This window comes from Tenrec ecaudatus, chromosome 6 (genome assembly GCF_050624435.1).
Source record: "Tenrec ecaudatus isolate mTenEca1 chromosome 6, mTenEca1.hap1, whole genome shotgun sequence".
Classification (NCBI taxonomy): domain Eukaryota; kingdom Metazoa; phylum Chordata; class Mammalia; order Afrosoricida; family Tenrecidae; genus Tenrec; species Tenrec ecaudatus.
In genome coordinates, this window is record NC_134535.1 from 3859937 (window position 1) to 3876819 (window position 16883).

Sequence of the window (16883 nt, forward strand, 5' to 3'; positions counted from 1 at the left end):
GACGGTGGTCACCGAGGGTCTAATAAGGGGCTCTGGGCTGGAGAGAGGGGCAGGGACTCACCTGATGGTCTGCATCCTGCCAGGGACCTGTGGGAAACACCAAACTCACTTCCCTGGTGTAGATTCCAACTCAGTCCCCCGTGACCATACAGAACAGGGCTCAACTCCCCCAGGGGTTCTGAGACTGTAACTGTTTATGGGTGTAGGAAGCTCTGTCCTGCTCCTGTGGGGCAGCTGGTGGCTTTGAACTGTGGGCTTTGCAGGGAACAGCCCAATGTGTAACCACGAGGCCACCAGCGCTCCTGTCCAGGGACCAGTCGGTGCTCAGTAAGTGCTCATGGAGACAACAGGCTGCTGGTCAACAGCCCCCTTGTCCGGCTCCAGCCACACTGCTCCTGGGCAAAAGCATTCCTGGGCTGTTGGGGCCACAGAAGAGGGTTCAGGGGCTCACTGTTAGGAATACTGAGGCCAGAGCAGGGCCAAGGCGTCCAATGTGCTTCTTAATTTCTTGCCAGTCAGGGGTGCCCTCTGTCCCTCCAGCTGAACTTTCTGTGAGCTCACTGCCGCCCTCAGTCCAGAGCAGACCCGATCCCAGTCACCGCCCTGGCCTGGGATCACCAAATCCCAGCGGCCTGTCCCGGAAGGTGCCTTGCACCCTGGGGAGAAAGTTCTGCCCTGTCCTGCGTGTGAGACTAAAACTGACTCTGGCTGGAAGCAGAGGTGGGGTCCCTGAGCCCACCACACATATACACACGTGCACGCACACACACACACACATGCAGAGGTGGGGTGCCTGAACCCACCTCTCTCTCTCTCTCTCTGCACCCAATCCATTCTCCCTCTTAGTTTGCAAGTTACACAAGGGGCTGCAAAATGTGCATGGAAAACAGAATGGAAAGACAGTGGAATTGCCCCACAAACTTTTTGAAGCTCTCTGCCTCATATACTCTACTCTCTTAAAAGTCATTCTCTGGGTCTAAATAACTTTAGAAGGCTACTCCCCCACCCCCCAAAGAGCCTCTACAGGAAACAAAGTGAGCAGGTTGGCACACAAGTTCAAAGTACTGAGGGCGGGGCCTGAGGGCTATTCCCTGGCTCCTCTCTTCCCTCTTCCCTCCTCCTCCCTCCCCTCAACCCCCCGACCACGGATGGTCTGAAGAGTCTCCCGACTGGAAACTTATTAGGGAAAAGCATCCAGAGATGTAGATGTTAATCACAGAGCCATTTACAACGGGAGGAAAATGGAAACAACTTGATGTACAATAGGGGAATAATTAAATGGATTATGCTAATCCATCCAATAGAATATTGTGCAGTCATTAACATCGTGTATTTGAAGAGTTCTAACATGAGAAAATGCTTCTGACATTAGCACAAGAGGCCCCAAGCAGGCTCTGCCTGTGTTGGCCTTGGTGACGGTGAGGGGCCATGCTCTGAAGAGAGGGTGCACCCATGCCTGAGGTCAAGCGCAAGGGGGTCCCAGCAGGACCCCTGGAAGGAGATGGGCTGGGAACACTTCTGGGGCAGTGTGCGGTCATGTCTTAGGACTAAGAGGGTCAAAAATGACACATTGAGGGGAGGCTTCTGAGAAGCTCATGGGAGACTTTCCATTATCTTTCAATTCCATGATTCCATGAGTTTCTTTGAAGCCCCCTCATGGGTACACAGAAATGTCTGTCAAGGAAGTCACTCAGGCAACTCTGAAGATGGGTTCCCAATCCGTGGGTCAGGTGGCAGACTGGCAATCGCTGCTGGATCCTGGCATCAGGTGTCATCGGCCAGCTGCAGCTCATGGCACAACAGGAAGGAATACTGCCTGGTCCTCCCAACCACTGCCTCGGCGAGTCCATGGTTACAGCCACCGTGTCCACCCACCTCCTTCTCGCTGCCCCTCTACTTTACCAAGCATGTTGTCCTGCTCTTGGGGGCCCAACCTCCTGAAAACATGCCCAAAGCGCAGGAGAGGCAGCCTTGCCCGGCTCATTCCCAAGGAGCCCCCTGATGGCATTTTCTCTGAGATAACTTTGGGATCAAGGGGGCTGGCACATTCCAAGTGTGCAGATCCGGTGTCGGGTCGGAGGCTTCTGCAGGGGAAACTGGACTGTGCCAGACCACCTATTTATATACGAGGCAGGCCACGCCTCCAAGGAAATGCCCCACCCCACTGACTGGCAGCTCAAAGCAGACGGGACTCTACAGATGCTGCCTTAGGAATCATGCACCTGTTACCTCAATTTGAGTCTTGCTGACATTCCTCGTGGGCTATGTCAGGTCAACTGACCTTGATGTCCCCAAGACCGTGGCCCTGATCCCCCAGCCCGGTGACTCATTCTCTCACGGCGTTGGGTGACATCTAACAGGTTTTGCTGACTTGGCCCCTCCCTGTGTGCGCCAACAGGCACGGCTGCAAACAAGGGGCACGCCCATGGACAAACAGCGTCTGTCAGACCTCTGCGTACGCACTCGTAGCTCTGTGCCCACACCCGTCCAGTCCGTGTGTGCAGGCCAGCCTCTCCTCGTAGATCAGCGGTCCTGCACATCTGGGGAGGTATCAGGGTAGTCTGGAGCTTCCTTTAGCTCCGGCATCCCTCCTGTCCCGTCCTCCAAAGGACGCAGCACAGCCCTGGAGTTGACGGTTCGAGAAAACTGAGAATCATCGTACTGAGTTCAGGAAGCGTTGTGCCCAGGACTGCTTTTCCACCCATCGTCGTGACAGTGCCCCTGCCCGTCCCTCGAGGGTAGTGCGCGCTAGTCGGGGACGATGTGACAGTCCCGTTGAGAAACGTCACCTCATCCACCCTCAGGCCTGATCTGGTCCCTTCGACTCGTGTCTGTCCCCCAAACACAGAGAACACTGGGACGGGGCAGGACTTGGTCCCTTGGGGATGCGCAGGCTGTCCCCTGGACGGGGTGTGAGTCAGAGGGCAGTGTGTTCTCCGGGGAGCGCACGGAGATGGAAGCAGACCTGGATGGAGGACATGCAGAGGAACGGCAGCTTCGTGTTGGATCTTGCTTAACGACGTTTGCGTTGTTCTGCAGCTGCTGTGTGTCTGCATTCATCTTTTATCTGCAACGTGGCGAAGGTGGCTGCATCTGGACTTGTCCAGATTCTTAGGGACTGGAGCAGGGATCAGCCCAAAGTGAACTTCCATGAGGAAAAGGGCTGCCACACTCCTTCCTCGGATCCTCTCTGCTCCCTGGCTCAGTTCAATGTCCACTGACCTGGCCGCCCGGGGCGAAGCAGCCTTACAGGTAAGGGGTTTATTTAAGGAGGTAACCAGCGGGGCATGGGGTTAGATCAGGAAGCATGCAGGCCCTGGAAGGCTCCCCCAAGGTGGTGGGGGGGCGCATGGCTCTCCATCCCTCTCTGACGTGCACGCAGAACCTTCTCTCTGTCCTGTCCTCCCTGTGAGACCAGACCCCCTCAGCCCCCTGAGGTTAGGCTCCTCTTCAGACAGTGAAGACGGGCCCCTCTTTCTTCAGCCTCCCTGCTGCTGGCTTGCCCACTGCTAAAGACCCAGCTCACAGCCGTGTGCAGCTCTGCCAGCTCTGGGCAGCATGCCCTCTGGACAGGGAGCCGCCCTGTTCCAGCACGGGGCCGTGACAGTCCCAAGAGCTTCCTCTTCCTTCGTCCCACCATCTGAATGCATGCGGGGCTGGCTGCGTGGATGGATGGACCGGGTCAGTTTTGAAGCACGGCCCTCCCAAGAGGACAAACTGACCAACTCCTCCTGCTATCAGCAGATGCTGCTCCATTGGCATAGCCGCAGTATGATGAAAATCCCTCTCCCTGGCAGGCAGGCTGCGGCCCGGGACCTGACAAAGTGTCACAGCTGACCCAAGAAACCCAATCAACCTGGACTACAGTAGCCAATCCCCTGGGCAGAAAATTTGGGCAGACCGACTTAAGGTGGACATCTCTCCAGACAGCTGTTTTGCTCCAAAGAGCCCAAGCAAAACACCACCTACGGGAGCTCGTGCCCCACTCTCACGGCTCGCAGCAACGCTGTCAGAGTCCAACGCCCCGAGGACGTCAGGTCGACAGGTGTTTTCTCCTGAGGAGCAGGTGAAGGAGTGGTCAGCCACCAGACCTCCCTCCTGTCCCTGTCACCCCTGCTGCGGCAGCAGGTGCGATGCTGTGAGGTCACACCTCAGCAGGGCCACCTAGGCAGATCCCCAAGAAAGGCCTAGAGATCCCCTTCCAAAGCTCAGCCGTGGAAGCCCCCATGGGTGACAGTAGGGGGATGCTCTGAGATGGCTGGGAGGTGGGCCCCGGCGCCCCACCCAAGTGAGGAGGGCGGCATGCTGGACGGTGGTTTGTTCTGTTCCGGGGGTACCTCCTGGTGTCAGGCTGACCTGATGGTGACTACATTGGGGCACAGCCACAGGCACGGCACCCCACTGCCGGGCCATTATGGACCAGTCAGAAGCGGGTCACAGCGGACAGGTCCCACAGGGAGTAACTTCATTCAGGAGTCAACCACAGTTCCCGCTTCTGTGTTAGCCTCCAGGGTGACACTTGCAGAATCCAGTGTTGTCCACTCGTCTTTCCAACCAGAAAAGGCTCGTGGAGGGCATTTCCGTACGTCCCCAGCAAGATCTGGTTGTGCATGGACTGGCACAGCGGCTCCAATGAGGGCGCAGGGCCGGCCCAGGTTTCCTCTGGTGCACACAGGGTGCCCCGGCTGGGGCATCCAGGGCACCGCGGTGGAGAAGCAGACAGGGTGCGCAGCTGCTGCGGTCAGGCCCGTGGTTCACCCCACAACCCCCTGGAGCGGCGGCACTCAGCCCTACAGGGCCACTGCCAGGTGGGAACGGGCTTGGCTTGGGTCTGACCACAGGGGTCCTGTTACTTTGAGCACGTAGAACTGGTGGCGTCCTGGTTAGCCGCTGGGCTATTCCAAACCACGGGCTGTTTCTGGGGGACACCGGGGCTGTCCACTCTGTGCATAGTCAGTCTCAGACACCCTCGGGGGCGGCAGCTCTGCGCTGTCCTGTGGGGTTGCTGGAGCCAGAAACTACTCGCTGGCAGGGAGTTGGTTTGGATCTAGGCGACAGCCATTTCGACTGCCACACAGGGACCCTGAGGGTTACAATCTGCTCGGTGACATAGCAAGTGCTGGGGTTTTTAACTGACAAATATTAGCCCCCCCCCAACCACGTTTTTAGGGTGTGTTTGTTTTTACCACTGCGGCAACTGCTGCAAAAGCCCTACGAAGAGGCTTCCTTTCACGTGCGACAATTTCAAGATAAACAGTCTGTTGAGAACTTTCCCTCCCAAGCGGCCTTCTAGACGGAAGGTGAAGTCCCTTGTTCTCAGCAACCCAGGCAGTAGGGACCCACGGCCATTTTGCAGATGTGGCGACTGCAAGACAGATTCGTACGCACCCTCAGCCGCCTCTGAGTGACATGGCCAGCACACTGGCCCCAGGGGCTTGTCGGGACTCCTCAGCTCCCTGTGCCGCATGCCTTCTTGACTGATTCGTGAGGAACGCAGGGTGCGGGGTTCTGTGGGAGGAATCCTTGTGCATCGTGTGTAAGGAGCTTTGCATTGGAGCCCCCCGTACAAGCAACAGGTATTTATCACCCACTGATCCCCCTGGCATATTCCCCCGCTCCCTCACGCCCCCAACAGGTGCTGACTTCACAGTGCCCACCTTGCTCTCGGCCTTCCCCTGAAGGTCGGCGTAGCACTGCCCCTGTGGGCCTCGGACACGCTAGCTCCTTCTCCCTCAGAGTGGCTGGTGGTTTTAGCTGGTAACCCAACCCCCAACCAATGTGCCACGGATTCTACAGTGCCCCCGGCACAACATGCCTGCTTTTGCTTTCAGTGAGTGTGCTGAGGGGCGTGCTCATTGTTACACGGAGTCAGTGTTACACAGAGTCAATCCCCTCAGTGAATAAACCGCTTCTCAGACAGGGTAGGTGGTTCAGGAGGGCCACGTCGTCTGGAGCAGCCAGTGTACTCAGGTGCTGTCTTCAGTGGAGAGCCTCGAGTTGGAGGCTGTGCTGTCTGTCAGAGGACCCCCATGTAAGCAGACGCTACGTTGGGAGCTACCCTGTGACCAATCCTAGGTGTGAGTGAAGGCTGTCAGAGGCCCGATGTGGCCAGCTACCAGCTGCCAGTCTGCCCAGTCAAGAACTGCTCTGAGCTCTGCTGAGTGTGGGCAGTGACTTTTCACGGCCGCCTGCAAGACTGCCCTTCCGCCTCGGGCCCTGTGAGGTCTTCGTGAAGACCCCAGACTCAGCCAGGGCATTCTTGGTTACCAGAGGTGGCGGTCCTAGATCTTGCTGCTGAGTCTCCATGGGGTGTGTTCTTGGCAGGGGGCGTGGGGATGTGTAGGATGGGCAGGTGTCCTGGGTGAACCCATGGGGAGCCCACACATTACTCGGGACAGCCGTGGTCACCCTTCCTCTGAGCATGGCTCCCTGTCCTGAGTCCCAGGGACCGCAGACGCAGCTCAGGGTTGGTGGAAAAAGGTGCCCTGGTCCTGGGTGGGAGGGGGACAAAGGTCGGAAGGCAGGGGCAGGAGACAGAGGTGGCTGCAGTGACTGGCTCCTGCTGGCGGCAATTTGCTGGGCCCAGAAGGTGGGGATGTTCTCTTTCAGCCTCACAGCGTGCTGCAGGGAGGTACAGGTCCACTGGCTGCTGGTCCTGCCCCAGGGGCTCACCCAGAACCCCGCCCACCTCCACACCTGGGGCTCCACCCAGGTCTGCCCCCAGGGCCATGTCCAACTCCACATGTGGGGCCCACTTACCTTCAACCCCTGGCCCCACCTACCTCCATACTCAGGACCACCCACCAGACCTGGGGCAACCCATGCTCCCTTGTGCACTAGGCTGAAGCCTGAGACTGAAAACGTAGGTGGGTGACATACGTCCCACAAGCCACCATGGGGCTCAGCCACAGAGGGAACTGCAGCATGGCCAGCCTGGATGGGAGACGAATGGCGGCTGAGTCACTGAGTTTCCTGTTACTTTATTCTCGGCTGGCCGCACGGGGCAGGCCCGCGTGAGGGCCCCCAGCAGTCTGCCCTGGGCTCTCGGCCAGTTTGGCAAGGATGCCCAGTGGGCCGAGCTCTTTGGTATCCTGGCAGCAGCAGCCCTCGGGCCAGCCCCCATGTAGGCTGGTGGCCGTCCGAGTCCAGAGCTGGAGGTGGGTGGCCAGAGGCGGCAGTCAGCTCACTTCTTGTAGTGGTTGGGGGCGTCGGCGAAGGCGTACTTGAGGCGGTAGGCCTCAGCCAGCAACAAGCTCACGTCCTCGTCCCCCCAGGCGGCGGTGGGCAGGTTCTGGAGGAAGAGCAGCAGCTCCTGCACAGGGGGAGATGGGAGGGCACTCAGGACACTGGGTGTTGAAGGGAGCCCAGCAAGGAAGGGGCCTGTGCTCTCTAGCCCCAACCCCAGCACTGTGCAGGGAGACCCCTGCTCTCTATGCAGATGGGGCTGTGGCCACTGGGCCTACAGAGCTTATCCCTCAGTCCAATCCTGCCATCCCATTCCCACCCCACCATATTCCCACCCCCAGGGCAGGAGAGGGCAGAATGCAGAATAGGAACCCGGGAGTCACGGGGGTGTCAGAGCATGGTGCAACGAGCTGGACTCTCCAGGGGAGGGTGGGAGGGGTCACTCCCAGGAGCTGGCCAGTGCTGGCTATCCCCCTGCCGTGGTGGCGCAGACAAGTCGGGGTCCTAGTAGTGGCCTATAGGGTTCTCCCCAACTGACACTCACTGCCTGGTCCCACACCTGCCCTCTCATAGCCTGGTCCCCTCAAGCACTCAAGGAAGGCGGAATGGTGTGACCCTGGAGCCAACGCCCTTCCCGGAGCCCCTTCTCAGCTGTAGGACAGGGACAGGGGTCTCTACCTGGACCTCACGGGCAGCTTAGCTCCTTGAGCATAGCTCCTGCTCCAGTGCTGGCTGGGGCTGGCCCTTGGCCACAAACATGTCACCTCCCGTCCCTGTATCCTCCTTTGGGGGTCTGCAGCCACACGTCTCCCATCAGCGCCCCCCGCCCCCCCCCCCGCAACTAACTGCTGCTTTGTTGTAGTGGTATGAGTGTGTCCCCTCCCTCCGTCCCATCTCCTCCTGCATTTTAGATACTTTCTGCGGGCCTTTAAATTGAATTCACGAAGCCAATTTCCCCGGCAAGATGTCCCCAGGGACATATCAACATCAATCTGTTGTCTCCCACCATTAGATGCGACTTACACGGGTGCCAATCCAATTCCGAGCAGGTCATAAATAAATACCTTTGGTTTTATTTTTAATCCACTTCGCTTCATATTATCATGACCTCGCTCCTCGCAAGGTGAGAAGCAATACCCCACCAGCCCGGGAGGGCAGCGGCTCTGCACACTCAATTTCAGAATCTATTTAGTGCCGGGGCTGCAGGACGGAGTGGGAATGGAAATGGCCGGGCCCGGCGCCCGGGCTGCCAGGAGGGACGGTCCACCAGCTGACCTTTCCACAGGCGGAGAACACGGCCATCCTCAGGCATGGGTTTCTCTGAATGTCCATCCCAAGGGATGCAAGACTGGGCAGCGCCCCCTCTCCCAGCTCCTGAGACACCTGCTTCTCACCTGGCTTTGTGGAGGTGCTGCCTCAACTCCCCAAGACGCCCCACTTGCCCAGAGCTGTGTGCTGCATGTGTTCTGAGCCTCCTGCCTTTCTCCACACGAGTGTGTGTACATGTATGTATAAAGGTGCACATGTGTGTACATGGGGGTGACTGTGCCCATTAGCATGTACACGTGTATATATACAAGCACCAGCGTGTGCACAAGCATGCACGTGTGTGCATGCAGACACCGTGTATGTGCACATGTAAATACAGAGTCAGAGCAGAGAATGGCTGGCACCTGTGAGCAAGCAGGGGACAAGGTGGCCGGCCCCAGCAAGGTCACCCACTCCTGAGATGGCTCACGCACTCCCACACAGGACGTTCCGATCCCACCACCCAGAGTGAAGAAGGGGCAATGTCATGGGCACGTGCAGGAGGGAGCACGGCTTCCCTCTGTCTAACGTCTCTGCTGGCTCCCCTGCCTCCGCCAGACACCCAGGACCACCACGCCAGCTTCATGGAGACAGAGGGATACAGGCATGCATCTGCCCCCACAGCTCACCACACAGCCCTGCCTTCCTCTCGGTCAGTGCAGGGAGGGGCGAATGTGGGGTTGATCCCACAGTGACTCCCACGTGAGCAGAGAGCCAGGCCTGTCTGCAGAGGCATTTCTTAGAGGGTTCAAATTGCCTGCCTTTGGCCAGACGGCCACCGCCCCCAGCGATGCTCCCAGTGAAATGCTCCCCACCACACCCCCCCCCCCGCTGGCAGAGTGGATACAGGTGGGGCTGCTAACTGCAAGGCCAGCAGTTCAAAACCAGCAGCTGCTCCTCAGAAGCAGTCCATGACACAAAGTAAGTCGCCATGCATTGGGACTATGTCATAAAACAGGCTTTACTAGAGGAAGTAGGTCGCTGAGAGGGGAGGTCACCAGTCCAGGACTTGAACCTGGACCTCGGACCGAGAGCCACAGCCTGGCCAGGCAGCACACAGGGGCCCGTCTCAGGGAGGCCACCTGCAGGCCCGGTGCAGATAACTGCTCCTGGCCTCACTGAGCTCCGTGCCGTGACGGGAAGCCCCCGAGTGCTGAGGGCATGCTACGACAGGGAAGCAGCTTTGGGCGGTTTGGTGACTGGTCTCAGGGCTCACCCACTCTGTTCCCTGTCCCTCACTCCGTGAAAGTCACACACTTTCCCCAGGTACTCAGTCTGTCCTCTAGCCTACGAAGCCAGTACGGGCAGTTCAGGGTGGCGAAGGCCTCCCGAGGGGACCTTAAGCAACAGCACAGAACACAAGGGCCACGTGACCACAGCAGGCACCCTTACAGAAATGAGGGGTCCCTCAGAGGTAGGGCGTGGACTCTGTTCCAGGTGTGCAGACGTTCCTGGAACCTCACCCTCCAGCTATCTGGTGCCCGGGCCCTGCCACTGCGGGAATGCCTGGCCAGGCTGAGGGCCCCGCTACTGCCCGCTGCCCAGTCCAAGCCTCCAAATGTGTCACAGACTTACACGGGAGTCTTCTCACCGTATAGCCCAGGGCAGGGCCAGGTGTCAGGTGAAGCTCCTGTGGGTACAACTCGCCAAAGCTGAGGAAAGGGAGTGGAGGCCATGACTGAGGCTCCCACCGACCAGCCAGTGGGGGCAGGCGTGAGCACAGCCTTGCTGGCCACTGAGGTCACCCTTGCCTAGGCCTTTCTCGCATCTGGCCAAACCTGCTTGCCCTAGGGGGCACCCTCTGCAGGCCTAGCCACCCCACTAGGCTACAGGGGCAGCTTGGTCCTAGAGAGTGTGTGATAGTTGCCTCTGGCCGCCAGAGGACAACGTGGCCAGTAGGTGGAGGGGATTCCCAGCAAGAATGGCCAGCCCATGACCTCAGTCTGGGCCCAGTAGACAGGCCTGCTTCAGAGCAGGGAGTCAGACCCCTGCAAGGGGCTGAGAGCAGGGAGGGGAGGCGAGCAGACCTGCAGGACTCACGGTCCGGAGCTCAGAGACCCCATGGTCCCTGGGCTCCTGGGAATGACACGCTTGGGTGCGGAGGGCACCACAGTGGCCACACCCACAGAGGGGATGGGGGGAGAATCACACACACATGCACGTACACACATGCACACCTGAGACCAATCGCAAACGTGTCCCTTCTAAAGCACCCACCACACCCAGCACTTTCCATGACCTTCCACCTTCCTGGAAGCTTCACTGTGGCTAATGCTGTGGCCTCAGAGTGCTGGGTTCAGTCTGTCACTCAGCGCCACTCTGTCCCTGAGCAAGCAGGACACCCAGCCTCTGGCCGTGCCAACGGACTCCACTGTGAGTGGCCCCAGGAACTCACACTGGGGTGCTGCTATGGGGCCGGGGCACAGGGGGTGCCACACCAGCACTCCACCAGCCCCACCAGTCAGGTGCCACACCGCCATGTCCCTGCGGACACGGATACACAAGAGAAGAACAAACACCCCTTCTTTGCAGGAGAAATTACAGGGTCCTCTCTCCTGCACAGAAAACAAACCCCGACAAGAGGGCGTCCGCCCCCTGCCCCGCCGTCGTTGCTCTGAAATGTGCTCACGCTCTCAGGTGACAAGGGGGGGCGTGGCTCAGTGGCTCCCTGGGTCCCCAACACTGATGTGAGGGTCTCGCTCTCAGCCTGTCTGTCCCAGAGGGCCGCACTGAGGCCCTGGGTTCTCAAAGCGCCCCTTCCTGTTGATCTCTAGAGAGCCCCTAGTGGCCCTCCCTTGGCCTTGGGGTGGGAGGGTACAGAGCCAGAAGCATCCCGGGGGACATGGGATGTTGGGGGCTCCTAGGCTCTGGGGGTACAGAAGGCGAGTGGGGTGGGGTGGCTGAGCTCCAAATCTGGGGGACATTTGACGTCCACTTTAGAGCCCCCAGACACGAAAAGCCCCACTCCCGTCAAGGCTGGCTGTGGGGCTATCTCCCTCCTAGGGACATTGCCGTCATCAGAGGCATGAGGGGCACCATCTGACGGCCTACAGCCAGGTTACAGCATGGAGACAGTGCTGAGCGGGAAGGAGGCTGTGCAGGGACTACGGGGACCTGGGTGGGCCCTGAACTGGGGGTCAAAAAGGAGGGGCTGAGGGGCTGTGGGTGTCTCACAGAGCTGCTGAGCTCAGGAAAGAGGGTGGGCAGAAGGGGCGAACAGGTGGGCAAACAGAGAGGCCTGGGCAAGGGTCACCAGCCCTGGATTTGGAGTCCCTGCCCAAACCTCGTACTGTGGGTGCATGCACAGCAGACCAGGCATGGGACGAGACACAGCAGCCAGGAGGGGGTCCAGGGTGGAGCTGTTGGCTGCAGCCTCCCCACACAGCATCCGCACCCCGCCCGCTGCCTCTCCTCGTGGCCTGCCCAGATGACCCAGGAAGCAGCAGATGCCGTCCCCGCTGGCCCACCCGGTGGCCACATCCTGCAGCGTCCCCACCAGCAAACCCATCCCCGTCCCCACTGAGTCTGCACTCAACTGGCACAATGTCCTCAACAGATGGCTCCAAACCCATACACCTGCAGACGCGACCCAGTTTGTGTACTAGGTGCTAGGCGATGTGTTTGGGAAACCAGGTGCATTGAGGGTGTGGCCTAAAGAACCACTTGTGGGACACAAATGGGGGAAGGTCAGGCCTCCTGCAAGCCATTCAGAGTCAGAAACAGAGAAGGGCCTGCCCCCAGGCCACAGAGGGCGGAGCTTGCCCCACTCCCCAGCCATGGTAATGGAGGAGGGAGCCTGCCCCATGCCCGACCCCCTGCCACACCACCACCACTGGCCAGCTGATGAGGGAGGCTGATGAGGGAGGCTGCCACCTTGGCCCCTCTCCCAGCCTGTGCACCTGTGTCGGCCCTGTGCTGGCAGGAGGGGCGGGGTGGCCCTGCAGGCCCTCTAGCCATTCGACACAGCACAGGCAAGGCTGGGCAGAGGCTGTGAGCCGAGGTGAAGATCTGAGGGCCCAGGCTGTAATTACATTCCTTCAGGGCCTGAACAGATGAGCTTCTCAAGTTTATCTGCCTCAGATATCAAACACCATTAATGAGATAATAAGGGCTTCCCAATTAATAATGTGAATGGTGGGTGCAGCTTTTTCTGTAATGGCAAGACTAATTCATGGCAGAGAAGGAGACAGGCGGGTGGCATGCTCTGCTCCCGGCTGCTCCACTTCACCTGTAGGTGGGTTCTGGGGGGCGCAGGCGGGAGCTTCCAGAAGGCAAGAATGCAGGGACCCAGGAGGGAAGGGGGCCCAGCTTCCCCAGCAGAGCTCTCTGGGGCGAGGATGTCCCCCTGTAAGGGCTCGGAGGGGAGGGAAGAGAAGAAGGAGGGCGTGGGCGGCGTGTCTGTCCTTCAGTGGCACCTGTGACAGCTGCTTGGGGAGATGGAGGCTGACCAGAAACATCGCCCTCCAGGGACCCAGGGGTCAGGTGAGTGGCGATGGCACCCCACAGACTCAGCAGCAGCTGGGCGTGGCCAGGTCTGAAGCGGGCCTGTGGGCTCCCCACCCAGCACCCCCTGGTATTACCCTGCTCAGCTCACAGAGCCTGCTGGCCCCATCTCTAGGGTACCCAGGGGACCTTCCCTGCGACCTTGGAGGACTGGCTGGTCCCCAGGAAAGTGAAAGGCACTGCAGAGAGATGATTCAATAAAAGCACAGTGTGTCAGAACAAAGTCAGGGCCTGAAATGGATTTTCTGCAGGAGCACAGACCATGTCGTAAAGGGACAATGGTCACAGGCCAGCATGACCAGAGCAGCAGGGGGCTCGCACCCTCTTCAAAGGAGTCAGCTCCTCCACGGGACAAGGGAGAGGGCCAGGGGCAGACCAGAGGACCGGGGACCAGGAGCATGGGGCTTGTTGCCCTGTGTACACCCCTTGGCACGCTATGCTTTGCTGTGCTGTGCGGTGTGGTGTGGCCTGGAGACCGGGGAGGAGGTGGTCTGGTAGTGCTGGCACGAGTTCTCTAGTTTCCCCAGAGAAACCCTGGATACTCGGGCTCAGAGGGCCCGTCCACCACCCTTTGCCCTGGTCTCCGTTCCGCCCGCTCCTCTCATCAGTCACTCTGCTACCACAGTGCCAATGAAACTTCCCGGTGTCTGCAGTCAGCAGTGACGGCCGTCACCCGCGCGTGACCGCACTGGAAGCCCGATTGAAGAAGGAGGCCGATTCCAGAGTCTGAGAGGCCAACGGCCTGTTGGTATCTGTGTGCGGTGTGCAAGGGCGAGAGCCCTCACCAGATGGCCCGCCCTCAGCTGTCTGCATGAGGGCAGGCGGTCTTCCCAGAGCTTGGGGCATGGAGGGACCCAGAAGGTGGCCTGCAGCTGAGTGAGCAGAGGGCCCAGGAGTGACCACCCTTCCCAATCCCATTACTGGTTGGCCTGCTCCCCAGAGACATCATGGCACAAACGGTAGGTCCTGGTTCCTCCCTCCTCAGGCAGGGCACTATGGGATGGGGGGCTCTGCCACCACTCTTCTTGGCAACAACCCCACCCACCCCTCAGTGCCCCCGAGACCAATGCCAGCCCTCACTACACTATACACCAGACCCTCACTATGCTACATGTCAACCCCAACCCACAGTAGTTGACACATGAACCAAGACCCCCAGTACACCACACGAGGCCAGCCTCACTACACCAGACCCCAGAGCCAACCCTCACTCTACCACTCACCAGGCCAAACCACAGTACACCACATACCAACACCAACCCACACTGTACCACACAAACGCGGCTCCTATGACCCAGCAAACCATGCTAACCCGACACTGTACCACACACCACGCCAATGCCACATGATATTACATACCAGGCCAATCCCAGTATTACACCATACTAGACCACACCAACATCAACCCACACTGTAGAACACATCAGGCCAACCTACAAGTCACAGCAATGCCGACCCCAAGTCGACAGTACAACCAGTCACCCACAGAAGCACACCCAGTGTGGCAGTGACATCATCTTCTGTCAACTTGAGCAAAGGGGTGGAGTCTACCCTGTCAATCAGGTAATGGCCAATCATGCCTCTGTGGGGCATGGCCTGCTCCTGAGGATTCTGGCAACTTGTTCTTCCTCTCTGGAAGTGGGCCACACTCTCGAGCTGCCTTCCCTTTCCTGTTGAGACACTCAGAGAGCCGGAGGAGCCACGTGGAGACCCGCACCAGCCAGCAGTGAGAAGCTTCCACCACCACTGGATCCACATGACTGTCCACACACTGGCCTGAGTTCTTCCTGCATTCTGCATCATTGCATGTGCTGCGTGAGTCTGAAGAGAAATTTATGGCCTAGTATTGGACATATGGGCTAATCTCGAACTTATGGACTTGATTTGGACTGGGCAGGGATGTTTTCTCCATGTACAACTGCTCTTGTATAGAAAGCTCTCTCTCATACACATAAGAGGCTCCCTGGATCTGTTTCTCTAGTCCACCCGGACTCACACACCAGGCACAACTGTCTATTTTAGAGACCAGTTTCCAAATCGACTCAGTTTTGTCTTTGTGTTTTAGGACGATAAAGACTCTTGGTCTTTACTTTGGCATTTCGTGACATTTGCTGCTTCCAGTACGCACCGGATGAAATACAAACCCGAGTGAAGCCATCCGCTATCACGGCCACTCAGCACTTCAGAATGGACGGAGCACTCAGCCACATGGCACCGGGTGCCCACGGTTAACAAGATCGCAAGCCCTGTTTGGGGAGAGGTGAGTACACGGACGTAGAGTGCAGAAGGCCTGGGGCTACATAGGCGCAAGGATTTGGGTTGGGGGCCAATAGGAGACCCTAGACTCTGCCAGAACACCAGTGCAGGCGCTGTCAGGCTCCTAAGGTCCTGGAGGCAGAGCCCCGAGACCCTCCTGGGCTGGGGTCTCCACCTATGCAAATTCCTCGCCCTTCCTCCAGGCTCAATGCTGGTGTTCAGGGCAGCCTATCACTGCCAGGGTCCTGGACGTCCCCAAGGCACCAGTAACGAGCATGGGTGTCAGGCTTCTCACAACAACAGGATGCCAAGGTCTGGGGCCAGCGTGGGGACATGGCCCTGTGTCAAGTCTAAAGGGCAGGCCAAGGAGCTGCTGCCTGAGGCTGCGGGCTGCACACGCAGACTCCTGAGGGCCTTCTCAACACAAAGCCTTCTAGCCAGGAGGGCATTCTCACCAAGAGGCTCTTCTAACTACATGGTCTTCTCACCAAGAGGGTCTTCCCACCAAGAGAGCCTTCTAACCAAGAAAGCCTTCCAACTAAGAGGGTATTCCCACCAAGAGAGCCTTCCCACCAAGAGAGCCTTCTAACCAATAGCCTTCCCAGCAAGAGGGTCTTCCCACCAAGACAGCCCTCGGACATTTGGCTGCTTTCAGATCAAACACCCTGAGGTCTGTGGTGACCACGCACACAGAACTCTGAACAAGAGATTTCGTCCTGTGGGGCAAGGTCAGCAGGCGACCCGAGAGGATGGATTCAATGGATTGGGGTGGCCTAGGAGTCACAGCCCTGAATGTACAGAGTGTTCCCTGGTGAGGCCACCACTCCTCAGAGGTGGCCAAGTGTGGCCTTCACTCAGACCCCACAGGCCTCAGCCTCAGGGAAGGCTGCCGTTGTCTGAAGTCCCGGCTATTCCCCATGAACCCCACCCCTCACTGAGCCGTGAAGCATGGCCAGTGGCCCAACTTGCCAGGGTCTGATGGACACATGGGGAAAGCAGCAGCGACCCTGACCCCACAGCTGGGGAGCACCCTGTGACATCTGATAGGGCCACCTCAGCTAGCTGGGCAGGAGTGGCCCTGCCTGCCCACCCTACCCTACCCCCTACACCATCGATCCTGGCCAACCCAGATAGGATATGAGGCCAGGGAGGGCCAGCCACCAAGAGGGCCAGGGTCTTGGCAGGGATTGGGGTAGGTGGGAAGGTCAGGCATAGGCTTGGACCTTGGGGGACAGAGGGGCACGTTTTTCCCTACTCTGAATGCAGTGCCCACTCTCCCAGTGAGCAGCCCAATAGGGCTAAACACCCCTCTGCTCTGTTCCCCACCATGGCCCTTCAGGATGGTCCTCAGTTCTGCTTTGGGGCATGTGTTTAGCCTAGGGCAAGGACAAGAAGGGTCCAACAAGGGCCGAAGAGCACCCTAGGAATGCCCGGACATGGCAGGTAAGCAGCTGACGGGCAGCAGTGCTTGGAGGGAGAAAGAGCGGCAGGAGGGTGAGCACAGGAGCAGTGACACCCCACGCACACCTGGACACCAAAGGCACAGAGCAAGGTGCCAGAGCCCAGGGTAGCCTGCAGCCACCACCCCTCCCTGCAGGTGTCCCTGGTTGCTGGAGATCTGCATTGGGCTG

General features: G+C 58.9%; 1 protein-coding gene across 2 annotated transcripts in view; it reads right to left on the bottom strand.

The window, feature by feature from the left end:
- Window positions 1-6964: 6964 nt before the first annotated feature.
- The window catches only part of TBC1D22A (TBC1 domain family member 22A), a 128061-nt gene continuing 118142 nt past the window's right edge, over window positions 6965-16883 (bottom strand). For both annotated transcript variants that reach the window (XM_075553487.1, XM_075553486.1), the window contains one exon: window positions 6965-7312. In XM_075553487.1, coding sequence (XP_075409602.1) covers window positions 7184-7312 — 129 coding nt within the window. In that variant the 3' untranslated portion in view covers window positions 6965-7183. The remainder of the gene's footprint in view (window positions 7313-16883) is intronic.